At 34.0% G+C, this 16,846-nt stretch overlaps 1 protein-coding gene across 1 annotated transcript; it reads right to left on the bottom strand.

The window, feature by feature from the left end:
* Positions 1–158: 158 nt before the first annotated feature.
* Positions 159–12,135, bottom strand: LOC110730088 (DNA (cytosine-5)-methyltransferase CMT3-like). The gene is made up of 21 exons (XM_021909857.1): positions 10,046–12,135; positions 8,113–8,147; positions 7,866–7,968; positions 6,804–6,908; positions 6,591–6,710; positions 5,754–5,847; positions 4,847–5,052; positions 4,633–4,698; positions 4,296–4,544; positions 3,876–3,934; positions 3,724–3,790; positions 3,300–3,629; positions 3,068–3,136; positions 2,902–2,991; positions 2,702–2,789; positions 2,316–2,425; positions 2,123–2,227; positions 1,725–1,768; positions 1,549–1,618; positions 1,377–1,480; positions 159–610 (listed from the first exon to the last, which is right to left on the bottom strand). The coding sequence occupies exons 1-21, from the start codon at positions 11,207–11,209 to the stop codon at positions 469–471; spliced, it is 3,420 nt and encodes a 1,139-aa protein (XP_021765549.1). The 5' UTR covers positions 11,210–12,135; the 3' UTR covers positions 159–468.
* Between the last annotated feature and the right edge of the window lie 4,711 nt (positions 12,136–16,846).

Here is a 16,846-nt window from a genome sequence, read left to right as displayed (position 1 = left end):
GTAGGTGTGGGGAATGAAAAAAATCATTTCGACAAGTAGACTCAAGAACCTACCCTAATGGGTGATCTTAATTCTTTAAATGCTTCAATATATTGAAATAAAGCAAGTAAATTGCCAGCTTATGAATTACAAAGAGCCTACCCTAATGCCCTAATGGGTGAACCAACCCTAATGGGCAATGCATACATTATTATTATTATTATTATTATTATTATTATTATTACTCCGTTACAGAAAAAGCTGTCCGGGCAATATGTTACAAAGGGATGCAGCTAGTGAGCTAAATTACACGATATAACTAATCTTTAAGGCACTGCATACGTTACCATTACCTGCCAAAGAAAAGGCTGCCCGGGCAAATATGTTACATTGTTACAAAGGAACACTAGGATCAAATAGCGGAAACATATGATGCAACAAATCTCATGCCAAATTCTGAGTGCTTCACTGATTTTATCAACATGACAGTCAGAGATGGCTTGAATAGGCAAATTTGGGTGGGAGGGTTAGAAGAGGTTCTTTGTCAGTAAGCTTCTGGGATGCCATCCCTAAAGCATAACCTAAGGCCTTAGCAACTGGAATAGCTACTGCATTTCCCACTTGCCGGTACCTGTTGGAAACATAGAATATTGGTTAAAAACATAATTACTTGAAATATTCTCTACTAAATCGCTCTACAGAAGTTTATATGCATGACAGAAGGGGATAATTTATCATAGGGCCAAAATGATCTATCCTACATTCCTAACCTCCTCACGCGGTCACACCCTCAACCCCCAAAAAAGGGTGGGAAGACACAGAGGGAATTAAAGAAGTAGCTAATAAAAGAATAGTCCAATTGTTCACCAGGCAGACAAGGACACATCCAAAATGATGAAAATCAGTGAAAATTTCGGGGGGGAAAAAAAGGAAACTATCAAGTTGAGCACATTAATTAGGAACTTAGAATTAAGCACATGTGGATTGGGTGGGGGTTAATGATATTATGATTATCAAAACCACCTGACAACTGCAAACCTCACACTCACGAGTTCCGAGTCTTCCAAGGAAATTTGGGGAGGTGGGGGAATTAGAGAGAACATTGAGCTTGCAAGATCGTATCATAGATAGGGGACCCCAAAGGGCCCAGGTGTAGCCTAAACCCCCCTCCCTCCCCAATCCCCACACAACAAAATCATATACAGGTTTTCCATATATTTAACTCGTTACTTGTAGATATACTATCACCTGGTACACAACTTGTGTTTATTTATCAGTAAAATCCACACATCTTGGTCGAGAGAATAAAATCCAATTGAGGAATTGGCTTAAACATGATGATGATTATTTAAGCATTTTTATCAAATAAATTACTCCGTATTACACAGCAATCTCACCTTTTCTTGACAGTACCACAGAAGCGATAATTATCAGGAAAACCTTGCAGCCTTGCACACTCACGTACTGTAAGCACTCTATCTTGCTCGGGATGTAGTACTGCCTGTAATTTTATTTGTCACAAGAATGCCACAATGATATAGCATGTAAGAACAGGGGAGAAGAAGGTACCTGGCTGTGGCAATTGGGGTAAGTGACTATAGTTGGCATTGTCTCATCCCACCAAAGTCTCGCAAATGGTCTGCAGATACAGCCAAACAGTTTTTGAGGTGCTACACAAATTCATATTTACAACAAGATATATAAGAGTAGACGAGCCAAACACGTCCACAAGAGACATATCTCACCTTTTAGATTTTCCTTGCTCAAATGTGAATGCATACTCTGGAACCTAGAACAGTACAAAAGAATCAAACTTATAGCTCAGTGTCTTCTAGCAAATTTATCAGATATACAAATATATCAGTTATAGCTCAGTATCTTCTTGCAAATTTATCAGATAATATCTCAGTTATAGCTCAGTATCTTCTTGCAAATTTATCAGATACATATTTCTTTTTTTTTCTTTTTTTTTATGCCATATCTACATTATCAGAATATATTTAAACTTTAATATTTTCCATTAATCTCTTTAATCTATTGTGAAAAAAACTTGGTAACCCTCATTACTGTTACTTTTATGGTCAAATGAACAAGCCTAAACTAGATGAGCACTTATCATAAACGAAGAAAACAGTTTATCTACCATTGGCCTTCCTGAAGGCAACATCACAGTTTCTAGCATTGGATCTCGCCGAACCACATTGTCATCTTCCACAATTACGCCAGGGAGATCCCTAAAATTTGCTCCCTAATGAAGATGATTGTTAGAAACTAGAAGCATTACAGATCATGACAATCTTAATATGGTTTAAAGCTAAAAGTAAATAAGATCAAACCTTTCTTTGTGGAATATGGCATACTCGTATATAGTCATCCTCAAATAACTGATGGGGTCGATGATCATAAAGTAAAGCTTCTTCTGCTTTTGATGCAGAACAAATCATATCTAAACCAAAAAAAAGTACCAAGAAAAAAAGAAAACTATTTTAGGGAAAACCTTTTTTCCAAAAGCTAAGCACATACTTTATATATATATATATAAATATATGTATACACACAATATTGAAACTCCAAAAAGGTTATACAGAACAAGGACAAGGTGTCCTCACAAAGAAACTCAATACAAACTACATACGGAGTATCTCTTTATGAAAAAACAGAAAACTGAGTGTCAGTGAAGGTAAAACATAGTCTGAGAGATTCAAAATAAGCAGAATGTTACCATATTTTGTTGACCTTATATACTTCTGAAACTCGGTCTCTGGAGGCCTACTATATGGCATTTCATCTGAAGATTCATAGTTTGTAACCTGCAATATCCAATTGTGGCAATCATTATTCGGTATTGAAGCTATCATCAAAATCCAAGATATAAACTACGAGAATAATATAAAAAATACAGAAATGAAATGAATTACTTACTGTAGGAAGATCTGAGATGGCATCACCCAGGAAAACAGCATCTTCTAGTTCAGGAGGTTGGGCACCCTCATCATAAGCTACAACATTCCGCTGCAATGTATTTTTTAAGATTTAAAACCTTATGCACTCCAACAATAATAGTCCAAGCTAAGTGAAATAATGATACCTCAAATTCTAATGGAGGCCAATATCTGACAACAACATCATGCGTAGGGAGTGGAAACTGCGGAAGTTCCTGCAAAAAGAAAAGCTTTTTCAGGACAGGACCAAACCAATCTGCTGTTATCGCATTTCTATAGCACTGATTAAGTAGTAGAAAACATCTGGTAGAGCAAATCAGATTCTCTTTTAAAAAAAGATTCCATGAAGATCGATGTTATAATGCTTAAATAGTTTACCTCACTAGGAAGAGCACCCCAAAAGAAGACACGCAAGCGAAATTGAGGAAGACCATAACTACCCGCAGCAATAATGCCAACTCTAGCTTGATAATTCATATGCACCAAACGACTTAATGCGTATCGTCCAAGTGAACCTTTGTCAAATCTTAAGATATCCATCACATTTTCCATAAGAACAAACTTAGGCTTAAGATATTCAACTATGTCCATAAAAACAACTAGTTGACGATTTCTCTCATCAGTTAATGGGGCATCGACACTTCTGAATCGATTATACCCACTAATACCTTGACATGGAGGCCCTCCACATATGACATCTACATCACCCTGGCACACATTATGACATAAAAAATTAGGATATAAGAGTAAAACTTTCCAAAAAAATGGGTGAAGGAACAACATGCTTAGATAAACAACTTACTGGGAGAGGCAATATTTTATTTTTGAACCCGTTTATGACAAATTCTTGTATTAACTCCTGACAATTACTGAAGAAATATACATAAATAAGTCGTGTGCATCTCAAAGTCATACCCAAACAACTTTCAAACTCAAACATGGTCATGAAGATACCTCAATCCCTCAATTGGTTCCCATGTATCATCACTTGGACCAAAACCTTTCCAACGCACCTAGAATAATAAAAGGAAAAACACCATTTTAAAAAAATGTATAGCTATAAATAAAAGCTTGTCAGGTTAATCTGTGGACTGTACAGGGAACTCTTTTAGGCTCATTCATCTAATGATTTAAAAATTCTCCAAGCCATCTTGCATATAAATTTCAAGCAAAAGATAAAACAATGATATTTAATAGCAATGTCTAATTAAATTAGATTCTAGAGCTGACTCATCGTTCAGTAACTTTCTCTCACAAAATGATGTTTCTAAATGCTTGAATAGCGGAAACCTTGGTACAGCCTCAATTCTTCTTATTTAAATATTTAATATACCATGATGAGTATTTAAAAGCCTTAATATCATTATCATTAACCTTAAATTTCAGCCCCTGCTTTCCTGATCCATCAGCATCGCCATAACTAATATCAACCAAGCTTAAAACCTCCAATTCATCAGCTGCATTGTCACTGTCTGGTTGAGCATCCAAATGGACTTCAGCTAATTCTGAAACCTCTTGTGTAGAAGGAAATGATTTTTGTGTCCCTTCAATGACAAACTTTTTGCACAGGCTCTCCCAGTGCTTTAACAACTCCAGAAAGTCATCAGCTGTTTCATTCTTAACCTATTTACAAGAAGAAACATGTCAATAACTACATCACGTAGGCACTTTAGCAGCTATATTTCTGGCAGTGGAATCACAATCTGCTTACTTGTACATTAGAATGATTTAATTTCAAGCTTTCGCAGGCTAGGCTGTCAGCATCAATCGCCCATCTCTGATTCAAAACACAAAGTTCAGCAATATCAATGCCTAAGTAAGGAATAAATATTTAGTCATTTTCAACCTTTCATACTAAAGTGTTTTTCCCTATTTATTCTTCATTAAAAAAATTACTCTCTTTCTTAAATATGCTGATTAATTACCGTTACGAGATTAACACCAGAAAGTCCAGCGCCAATGCATAGCCCAGTCGACATTGCCCCACAACCAGCATAAAGATCTAACATAGATAATTCACCACTGTATGTTTCACAAATAGACGTATTCTCCACTACAGGGGAGCTGGTAAGGGAGAGGGCGGATTCATTGCAGCCAAGGGGCTGTAATACACAGCCCTCAATAGAATTTTCTGAAACAACACAATATAACTGATCAGCAACTCAGTGTCATTTGAACCAAATGGCATTCCAACAGATTCTAGCAATGATCAATAGCTATAACTTCAGGAATACGACTATAGGACAAAGAAAATAAGTTACCAGCAAAATAAGGTATGTGCAAAGTGACAATCAGAACTCGGTTTCTTTTTTTTTTTTTTTTTTTTTTTTTTTTTTTTTTTTTTTTGGAGAGAGAGAGAGAGATCCATAAGGTTTCTGGAGTCTTGATGCGTTGTAGATATTCCTCTTAACAAACTGAGTTTTTAAACATTGTCAAAGTAAAGGTCATAACTTCTTGGTTCTAGTTTATTAATTGATATAGGTAATTAGGTATATACAACTCAGAAAAAAAATTGTTACGGTGAGCACAAAACTGAACTATGGTAATCACATGTTCACATCAGACAGAAACTGCAATTTAGAGTTAAAGAATCATATAAATCAATAAATAGAATCCATTAGAACACTGTTCCCCCAAAGTAAAAAGAAAAAACAGATAAGCCAAGAATACAACTTTCTACAATCACCAGCCCTAGTTATGACCTGAGAGACACAAAGAGGCATTGGGCATTCGGTACAATATGGAAAGAAGAAATCAGCTATTAATAATTAACCTGGTATAAGTTGTGATAGAAACTTTAATTAAGAAATATGACCACAAAGAGTATCTTACCTCTAGGCAAGTTGCGGAAAGTTGAGTACTCCAAACAGTATTCCATATCATAATAGAAGTCCGATGGTTCAACAGAACTTGAATTCAAGTTTAACTACAAAGCCATAGAAAAGTAAAGGGGTAAATGTAAGATTTAACATTGAGAAGTAAAAACACGAGAAACTTGTGTTGAGGAACAATTATATTGGCAAATGAAACTCTACCGATAATTAAATACGATTCCCTGCGTCCCATAATATAGTTCCTCTTTTCCTATTTTGGAGAACCACAATGTTGTTCCTGTTTCCATTTTTGAATAGTATGTAAAGACTATTATACCCTCACCTTTTTAACTTTATTCATTGTACTTCCTAATTTACCCTTGAATTTTGCACATGTCTGTACTTTTTTCCACTTTCTCTCTCTAACTTTTGTCTATGATTGTACTTTTCACTTTTATTAATGTACTTTATCCACCTTCTTCTTCTTCTATTTCTTATGTAGCGTCAAAAAACACAAATAAGAATTATATTATGGGACAGAGGGAGTACAATAATCCTTTAGTTTTTTCCAGTTTGTTCAGTTTGACTTTCACAATGGCTAACACACAACTTTGACCATAAAATAATTTAATTATCTATTATAAAAATATTATAAATAGTTGATTCTCTGAAAGTAATATATATAAACTCTAATAAGATCCCATACGACTACAATAATCACAAAAGAAAGTCGAAGGACGAAGGGGTGTGTAAATAGTGCCAAAACGAACAGTGAGTTAAATAAAAATAAAGGTAGTAAAATACGGAGTACTTTATTAAGTATAAGTAAGTAAATAAAAAAGGAGATGATGATAACCTGAGATGACACTTGTATCACTTTCAATTTAGAGATTATACAAGCTAACACATTGTCATTCATAATACATGAATAAAATATGCGCTTCTTGTCATGGAATTTAGCGGCTTCATTCATCACCTGGAACAGATACCGAGATTAGATGGTTTGTACTTTACACCAAAAAAAAATACTTATAAAAAATATGAACACCAAAATGATTGTAATATCCACCGTATCCTCAGGTTTGTAGAACCACTGGGCCCTGAAATATTCTTCTCCTTCTGTTGTTTGAAATAATTCCACAATCCTTCCAATATGTTTTTGTGTTCCCTCACCCTGAAAAAGGTCCAACATGTACACAATTTATCGATACCACATGACATAATTACATGAATTACCAGAAACTTGTTTCCTTCCTCAGAAAATTCTGATTGCTCACACAGAGTACGATGATTTGCACAGATTTCCTAAAATAAATAAATGTTAACCTTACTTTTTGCACAATGTATATCCAAATTTAGATTGCAAGTTTCGATGTCTTAGTGCACAATAATCTGACAAAAAGCATAATTGTGGAAATTGCAATTCAAGATTATTGAACTTTCCTATTCTAAGGACCCTTTTGTCTCATAACTCCTATAGATTAGTTTGGTTTGCTAAAAACAAACAATTGAGTTTTACAACACCCACACTCCTCATTCATTATATATGCAACAATGCAAAGATGGCAGTCTCACTCCCACCTAAGGGTGAAATCATTTAAGTTCATTCAAGAGGGGGTGCTATTACATAAGTCATAATACCCATTTGAGATGTCCCATATTAAGTGGTATTCCTCTCTAAATTTTCTCTATAGTTGGACACCACACCCACCAACTAATTTCTCTCAACTACTGCAATCTCCACATCATTTCTCTACGTAACATTTATTTAAGGGATGACGTTGGTAACTGTTTAATCAACTCCTAGGGGTGTGGCAATTGGATTAACAAAATTTTGCCTAGGAGTGCTAGGACTAATTCTAAAAAACATGCAGTTTGGAATAAATTTATCCAAATTGAAGGTGGTTTTCAGCTTGATCTTGCACGTTTTCAGCCACAGAAGAAAGGTGAACAGTCAAAGTGAATGATCTAATTAAGTTTAAGCATAAAAAATTTCTGTTGTGCAAACAGTCAATTTTTTATTTATTGATTGCATCTGTGAAATACCCTCTGACCTCTGGTAGAATAGCCTGTGTTCAAAAGAGCAGGAATAGAAGAGAAAAAAAAGAAAACATATTAGCCAGAAGCTCACCCTTATTAAAGCACAATCTCCTAGTTGAAATATGCACCCTTTTATTTGTGCTTGGGTATAATGACATTTCACTTCTAGCATTGGTTCATCCTCTTCCGTATCGCTGCAGGGATCAACAAAATTAGAGGATATCATCATCAAAAAGATCATTACATATTGAGCATAGAAGCACAAAAGTTAATGCAACCACAGACTACAAGAAAACAGGAGACTGTAATCACAGAAACAAGTATAAATAGTCACGCACTTTCCTGTAAAACTTCGGCTGTTAATTCTTCTATTCTGCATAGCTTCAAAGCATCCAAATTTTAGAACTGGGTGCAAATGCTAAATATGAATAAACATGAAAAGCAAATAAAGCATCTACTTGGATTATGCACAATTGCACAACTTAATTTTATCACTGAATTAAACAATTAGAGGTTTACTCTAGACAAGTAGAGAGGTTGTATACTTTGTCATAATAAGCTAAGATAGAAGAAGGATTCTCACAAACTTATCAAAAACGAGGTATCTTTACTTTTAAGAAGCAAACTGATGATAGAATGACAAGAATCTCCATTGTGTCAAGGTACTTAGCCCCCCAGTTAATAATCAGAATTCTTACTCTAGGAACACATTGCTAAGCTAATAACCCTGCTCACCCAAACCAAAAGAAATAGAAAGGTGAAAGGGAGAAATATAGCAACAAGTGGAACGAGGAGTGAACACTTCAACTGCATGCAAACCCTGCCACAGAGTTATTGCACCAGAGAAAGGGCAACCTATTCACTGGTTTATAATTTATATATTTAATATCGGATTGTGTGTTAAGCTAAAAAGTCAACTTGGTATTAACACGGTTAAATTATATAGGTCTATCTTCAACCTTTACTTTTAGTGAACCAACTGGTCACCAAGCCATGATCACATGCTCTGCACAGCACCATGTTGGCATTCTGGGAAAAGGAGTGGAGCTAAACTTTATGAGCCTTATTCTCCTCTAACAAAGATATACACAGCATGATACGATGCAAAGTAAAGGATCCGCTCCCATTAATCACCAATCCAAATTCAATTACTAGAATAGGGTTGGAGTAAAGTTTTGGATTTTTAATGATTTTAAACTAATACAATCCATGATCCAAATTAAAATAATACTATATATTTATAAAATTATTGGAATAGAATTTACTTCCTCCATTCTTTAATTATTGCAACAATTGATTTTTACACTACTCACACAATACCATTTGACAATCAATTGTGCTTTTAACGCCAAGAAAAATGTAGTCATGTAAGGTGTTGTTAGATTCATGTTGATGTATATTTTCAGATTATTAACGTTTTATGATTTTTACTTGGATAATTGAACATGTTAAAAGTTGGAGTTGTGCTTAGATGATTGAACATGTTAAAAGTTAGAGTTGTGTGTTGGTAAGCGTGAAACTTCAATTGTTGCAATAATTAAAAAACGGAGGAGGTATATAACTTATAACCTAACTCATATACCTATAAGGCTATAATCTTGAAGACTAGGTATAATTTGCACCCCATCTCGTTTAGCTATACTTTGAAGAAATGGATATACTATTTCAGTCAAAAAAGTCATCAAAAATTAGGGGTATTATGGTAAAATATGAGTTGAATTTTGATAAAGAAACAAAATTTGACATGTAAATTGAACCAAAATATACCAATTAAAGGTTGGATGACTAAATCCAACTCTAAACATTAAAGGGTTTTTTACTTTCCTTTGAGGGTTTAGAGAACTACAAATGGCATTGATGCATCCCAATTATAGGAAATTGGTTATTGTTTAGTTGGACCACGATGCATAAACACTTAGTGAGTTAGTGTACATAGAATATTCTCTTTCTTCTAATGTTGTAGGACTAATATCCCATTAGCAGGAAATCTATGGTAAAGTCAAGAGATACAGGAAAATATTCTACATATACTAAGGGGGTGTTTGGTTCACATAATTAAGGTATAAGGTATGGGTTTAGAATGGTTTAAACCCATACCTTATGTTTTCATTCCTGATTCCAACCCCATACCAGTTTGCGAACCAAACGCCCCATAAGTATACATATAACTTTGGTCCATGTTAAACTCAAAAGATTCTTAAAGAAAGTCATTAGAATCATGCAAGTAGAAAAGGCAAGAGAAATAGAGAGTACATAATGAGTGAAGATGACCTTCAATTTGTAACGCCAGCCCCATTTCTCAAGAGCCTCCTCCTCAGAAACCGGCTCCCCGACGAAGAAGCAATCCTCCCTTCTTCCACACACTTTAACTTTAACTTGACTCGCCTTCGGCTCTACTTTTGGTGCTTTGTTCTTCTTTTTCTTTGCCTTCTTTAAAGAAAACCCAAATTCAAATTCATCACGTTCATCATCTACCGCCAAAGAGGACGGCAATCCTCTCGGCGAACGTCTCAAAACCCTATCTTCCTCCATTTTCCCCAAATTCTCCGGCGATACTAAGCTCGGAGAATCCGTCCCTAACTCTCCTTCATTTTCCTCACATTCCACCGATTTTATCAGCTTCAATGGCGTCTTTTTCCCCAATTTCACTTCAATTCCAACGATTATCTCCGATTCTGAACCCAAAAACCTAGGTGATCGTCTCATCACCTGATCGTCCTTAATTTTCCCCAATTTTTCCACGCTTGGAGATTTCACCTCCGATTTTCTGTCACTTAATACTGATTTCACTAGCTTTAATGCCGCTTTCTTCCCTGATTTACCTCCAATTTCGACGACTTCCTCCGAATTCGAAGCTGAAACCCTAGGTGATCGTCTCAACACTTTATCTTCCTCAATTTCCCCCAAATTTCCCGGCAGTAGCAACAATCTCGGAGATTCAATCAGCTTCAATGGCGACTTTTTCCCTAATTTCACATCAATTTTAACGCTCATCTCCGATTTTGAAGCCGAAAACCTCGGCGACCGTCTCACAGACTCTCGATCAACCAACTCACGCTTCCTCTTACCACCATTAACAGCTGAATCAGAGCTCAAACTCAAAGCTAACTTCCTCGATTCCGGACTTCTCATCGTCTTTCCATTGGATTTTGACGACAATGTAGAAGCAGAACCATTACAATTCCCAGATTGAACAACACCATTGAACCTCGGTGACCGTCTTACAGGCGAAGAAGACGGAGATTTCAGCAAGAGAAGCTTAGTAGTTTTAGGGTGATGAACTTTGAGAGGTTGAGGAGTATAATGTGAGTCATTGTCGAGTGATTCAAGAACAGGGTCTGATCTAGAATTATCATGCAATGTGAGAGCTAGTTGATGGGATTTGGGAGGAGAGAGAAAAAGTCTGGGAGATCTTCTTCTGAGAGATTCATGCATTTTGAAGTTTTTTCTGGGGAAGATTTGGAGGAAGGAAGAAGATGGAGATGGAGATGGAGGAGAGAGAGTGGGGTTTAAGGGGGGAGGTTGGAAATTTGAAATGGGTGATACACTGATACTGGTAACTGGTAACTGGTAACTGGTAATTGGTAATTGGTAATTGGTAAATGGTTTAGGTGAAAGAGAGTGATGAGTGCAGAGATTTTGTCTGCCACTGAGCAAGAACTAAGGCATGGGAGTTGAGTTGAGCTTTCTTGTTTCCAAGATATTGCAAGGTGTATCTTAGACAAAAGATGATGAGCTATTAGACTAGAGCCGTAGAGGTGACCAAAAATTATCATATTTCATTATTTTGTGTCTAAACTCTAAAGTCACAAAAAAAAAAAAAAAAAAAAAAAACGGGCTTGTTGGGCCAAAGGTGCCTTTTGGAGTCAGATTCGGGTTTTATACTAATAATGTGTTTCTAGATTTGTCCAAACCCGCCCTATTTTTGGGTCAGGCTGATGTTGATCATCTCTATATTAGAGTGTATTACATTGAAACATTTGGTTTGAAGGATAGAGATAAAAAAAAAATAAAAAAATAAAAATAAGGATAGAGAATTTTATTGAATGAGATAAGGATAAAATTAGGTGTAGGATAACTAACAAGATAACTAATATACCCTTAATAACTATTCTTTTTTTCATTAAGGTCTTGATATGTTGTTTCAATTATAGTTTCTATCCTTCCCCTCTAGGTATAGAATTTGACAGATTGGTTTTTTTTTTTTTTTTTCATCCCGCTCTATACTTGTTTGTTGTTTCTATGATTACATTCTCCTGTTTTCTTGTAGTATGTGGTTGCATTAACTTTAGTGCTTCTATGCTCAATATGTAATTTGTAGTATAATCCTTATCTCTCTCCTTTTATTCCTCTAAGCAAACATGTTGCATAAGTACAACAAATCTGATATTATTATTATTATTATTATTATTATTATTATTATTATTACTATTATTATTATTATTATTATTATTATTATTATGTTATGAAATATTTGTGGATATCCATTATTCCAGAACAATCTAGATCTAGGGTTTATATTCTTATCCAATTAAACCCTAATATATTGTATGTATATATAGACCTTATCATATGGAATAATATACACAGATTAATTCTCTCTCAATCTCTCATCTTTTTCCCCATTATTTCACAACACGTTATCAGCACCATAGATCTCTCTCAAAGTGACAAATTGAATGGAATATAAATCCAAATTTTGTGATTTGCATCTTGCGTGCAATTATGTTACTTGAATTATAGTTTTGTTTAATTTCAAAATTCACAACAAGATTAATGGTTGGACCATATTCTTGTTGGAATTACATGATCTGTGTTGGACCATATTCCTTTAATGGAATTAAGTGGGTTGCGGTCTCCTCGTGGCGTATGTGAGATGTGACTAATCTAGAAAGTGAACATATTAAGAATAGAGAATCCTCAATTGCTACAACGAGATCCGTATCAGGAAAGTTTTTCCTCTACTTATTATTTTCGTAACCATATTGTATATACTGTATATGTTAATTATGTTACGAAAGTTTCGTATTTTATTCGTTGTTTTGTTTTGCAATGTCGAAATTAAATTAGTACTCCTAAATGCTTGCCACATAAACTGTCGAATAATATACCCATATCAATGAAACAAGTCTGGCATGACACTAATTGGTTTAATATTGTTTGACTTGTTATATATATGTAGTATGTTGTAGAGTATAATCTATAGTGCTTATAAGACAAATTCTCATCACTCTATTATCCCCTAATAATGGTGGTTTTGGTTAAGACTTCATTCATAATTTATGAAGGGAATATTATATATATTTTTTGATAGAGTAAAGTACTTGTTTGATTTTCCTCGTTAATTGCACCACGACAAATTATTTCCGATTAGAATAAAATTATTCTTGAACATATAATCTAAGTGATTTCATAAATTTCTTTTATGTACCCGATTGAATTGTGTTAATCTACTATGAGAATCAGGTCCGTTTTAAATGAGTATTATACTATTATCACATGTTTAGCATCATGGATACAATTATGTGAAGTTATATATCGTTTGATTTGATTTGCAAAATATTTCAATAGCATGAATCTTTTTAAGTATTATATGATTTTGTAATGAATTGTTTATTAATTATGGATCACCAAAGCTCTAAGCACCAATCAAATTACTGTAAAAATTAAGCTAAGAAAAGCCGATTAAAATCTAGTATGCGATTAGTGTATTAGCGGTGTTGGTTGAGTTTTGACAGGAGGTATCATGAAGTCATTATGTTTAATAGGGAAGTTCCTTATTTCATTTATTATATTGAATTTATTTTCACAAAATATACAAGTACTTATTATGGCCTTTTAATACATGTTACTTCGTATATATTTATGACGTACTCCGTATTGTTTTGTTATGTTATGTGGGGTTTGATAATTTGATTATGGGTTTGACCGTATGATTATAATTAAAAGTTAGTAACTCACCTTGGTGAGTGTGTTCTATGATAGCTTATTTGTTTGTGGTACTTGTTGATTTACAGTTCCTTTGATTCTTCTAATACTTATTTAACTGCATCAACTATATGTCTCCCCATTGATGTTGAGTTATTGATCTGCTGAAGAGAACAAATTATGAAAAATAGATCTAATAATAACTACACACATATGGGTTAGAAACCTTATGGAACAATCTAGAAATGTCTAATGGTTTTGAAAGTATGTTGACTGGATTATTCTCCGTTCACAAAACTAATGTGTTCCTATATATGTCATGAAATCTCTTGATTATTGAAGAATTAACAAGTATATATTTTTTATATATATATAAAATTCATGGTAAAGTTCATAATTATTTGAGCAAAGAATAGTGTTATGAGTTCAAGAAATTAATTAAACATGCTATTTTGAGCAAATTACTTGAAGAATGTTTTATGCCCATAGTTTACCGAATTTTCAACATAAAGATGAATATAATTGGGCAGGAGAAACAAGTAAGAGTTTTATAAGAATATTTTTCTTTGCTTGATACATGACATTAGCAAAAGGATTTATGGTTTGAGTGCAAGGGATTTCAAGGTTGTTGGATAATTAAGATTTATTTCATACCCCCATATGCAACGATTAGGGGGAGATATTATTCATTTCGTTATTATATATAATCCTTGCACATGAATTGTATGATATATTGATGGTCAGTATTGCATACATTTGCTTTAATATTAATGTCAATAATTTATTTAATAAAAGCGACCATACCATCCTGAAGATGGATGTAAATAAATGAATGTCATTGATCATTACTGGTTGTAAATGCTCCAATTAAAATTATTGTCCCAGAAGGACAACATCTGTTAATAATGAAACCTAAAGCGCGTCTGAAGCATTGTAGTCCAATAGATTAAAAATAAATAAATAAATAAATAAATAAATAAATAAATAAATACGAACCTTCAGAAAAGGAATGGAGCAACTATTGACAATGACAATTTGAGGAAAAGATAAATCCCATTACATTTCTAGAATAAAATTATTTTTAGTAAAATCAATATGTGAGATTAGTTGATTGTCTTGCTAATTGTATAAAGAAACACATGTTGATGTTCTAATATTACATCACATTCATAGTCATGCATGAAGCAAATTTGATAAAATGATCACTAGTGTTGGAAAACTGACCAGAGTTCAAATTTAGAGAAGTGATTGGATGTGATAATTAAATTAGGCCATCAGGGTTTAAGAATTACCCGTTATGGAAATCTAAAGTTTTGTTTGATAATGTGATGACGCTCTCTCAATGACAAATATATGAAATGAATTGAATGATAAGACATAACATTGAGATTGAGCTATATTTGGATTCTGATTCATATTAATTTGTATATATGAAAATTTCAAGGGTTAATAAGTTTTGATTTTTTTTTTTATATAAAAGAGTAATAGGTGACCAGAAGTTCACCAAAATATCGTATATATTATTGTAAACTATCAGAGAACTAGAAGCTCACCAAATACATTATTTAAGGCTTTAAAGATCCAGAAGATCACCAAATACATTATTTAAGGCTTTAAAGATCCAGAAGATCACCACCTAGTAGAATTACAAGCAAGTGATCTATGCTTGTATAACAATTCTTTTGATTGGGCCTATTATATGTCAGCACATAAGAAATTGAAAAATAATGGAAAACGTACAACTGCACAACACATGTCTCCCCGTTGACATTGTTTTCCAGAAGATATTATGAAAAAGGTAATACATAATAAATACACCTGTAATGTAAAATTAACGAAGAAATGATTCTTCATTGAAGTTGTTCTCCAGAAGAGATGAAACTTGTTGAATACAAATCTTCTGAGAAATAAATTTTGATTGTGATCCTCCTAATGAAATGAATTTTATTGGAACTTTGTATACTAAGTTGGTGAAGAACTGTGATGCCCTTACATATGAGATATTTTACCAACTTAGGGGGAGAATTGGAGTAAGTTGGCAAAAAAAAAAAAAAAAAAAAAAAAAAAAAAAAAAAAAAAAAAACTGATGATCCCTATATAAATAATGGTAATTTGAAATGTTTTCTAGCCAACTTTCATCCATATGCTATCAAGATATGCTGCACATTTATGATTTGATTTGTATTCAGTTATGACTCATGTTGCATAGCGTTGAAGATACATTTTGGTCACATTAATTATGTGTATACATTGAGATAAATTCTTGCCAATTGTACTTGAATCACTACACCTGAAGTGTAGGTTGTATATGATCGGTTCCAACAAAATAAAGATATGTTTAATAGATATGATATTTGGCAAAATAGTGCAATTGACACTAATAGTGTAATAGTATATACCATAGTGTATGAAATACCCTAAAAGTGGTATAAATATCTGAATTATTATAATAGATGGCCTATTATGTAAGAAAATTTGTGATGGTACCAAATGAGAAATGTATTTAGATATCATAGTAAAATAGCATGCGGAATGTAAATTAAAGGAATTTTATGATACCGGTACATGATAACTTGTTATTTGGCATGATTTTAGGGTACTTTTGAACCTTGTTTTCGTTATTAATCGACATCAAAGTTCATTTTTTATCCTATTTTTATGCAAATTTTGTACCATGCATGCTTCACCGGTTGTTTGTGTTTTTGATGTAATGTAGCTATTTTTAGCACTATGGAAATGATCAAGCATGAGTGAGAAAGGATAAGGGCAAGCTTGGTTGATAGAGCCATGGAGGAAGAAGGAGGAATGCCTTAAAGGGAAATGAAAAGCTTTTGGAGAACCTTGAAAGGTCGTTTGCGTAAGCGTCAACTTCAACCAACCATAACTTTTGATCTTATCAACTTTTTGAAGCGATTCAAATTGGAGATTAAAGTTCGTCTCAAGAGCTTTCCAACGACTGGTCACAAGTCCATTTCCGACAAGAAACGTAGAAGTTACAGCTTCCCAAAGTTAAGCAGTCTAGGCAGGGCATCCTGCACGGACGTGCAAGATGATAGCACGTCCGTGCAAGTCTGCACGTCCGTGCCAAAAGCTGCACGTCCGTGCAGACCTTGGCAGAAGCTCCTGCCTCCATTCTGCCCCCTC

This window comes from Chenopodium quinoa, unplaced genomic scaffold (assembly GCF_001683475.1).
Source record: "Chenopodium quinoa cultivar QQ74 unplaced genomic scaffold, ASM168347v1, whole genome shotgun sequence".
Classification (NCBI taxonomy): Eukaryota; Viridiplantae; Streptophyta; class Magnoliopsida; order Caryophyllales; family Amaranthaceae; genus Chenopodium; species Chenopodium quinoa.
This window is presented reverse-complemented; position numbering and strand designations above follow the sequence as displayed.

Excerpts from the sequence above, each read along its gene's own strand:
- LOC110730088 (XM_021909857.1), bottom strand. The coding sequence starts at position 11,209 with ATGCATGAATCTCTCAGAAGAAGATCTCCCAGACTTTTTCTCTCTCCT. Across the intron at positions 2,228-2,315 it reads GCCATATTCCACAAAGAAAG|GGAGCAAATTTTAGGGATCT; the intron begins GTTTGATCTTAT and ends CATCTTCATTAG. Across the intron at positions 1,769-2,122 it reads TGCCTTCAGGAAGGCCAATG|GTTCCAGAGTATGCATTCAC; the intron begins GTAGATAAACTG and ends GTACTGTTCTAG.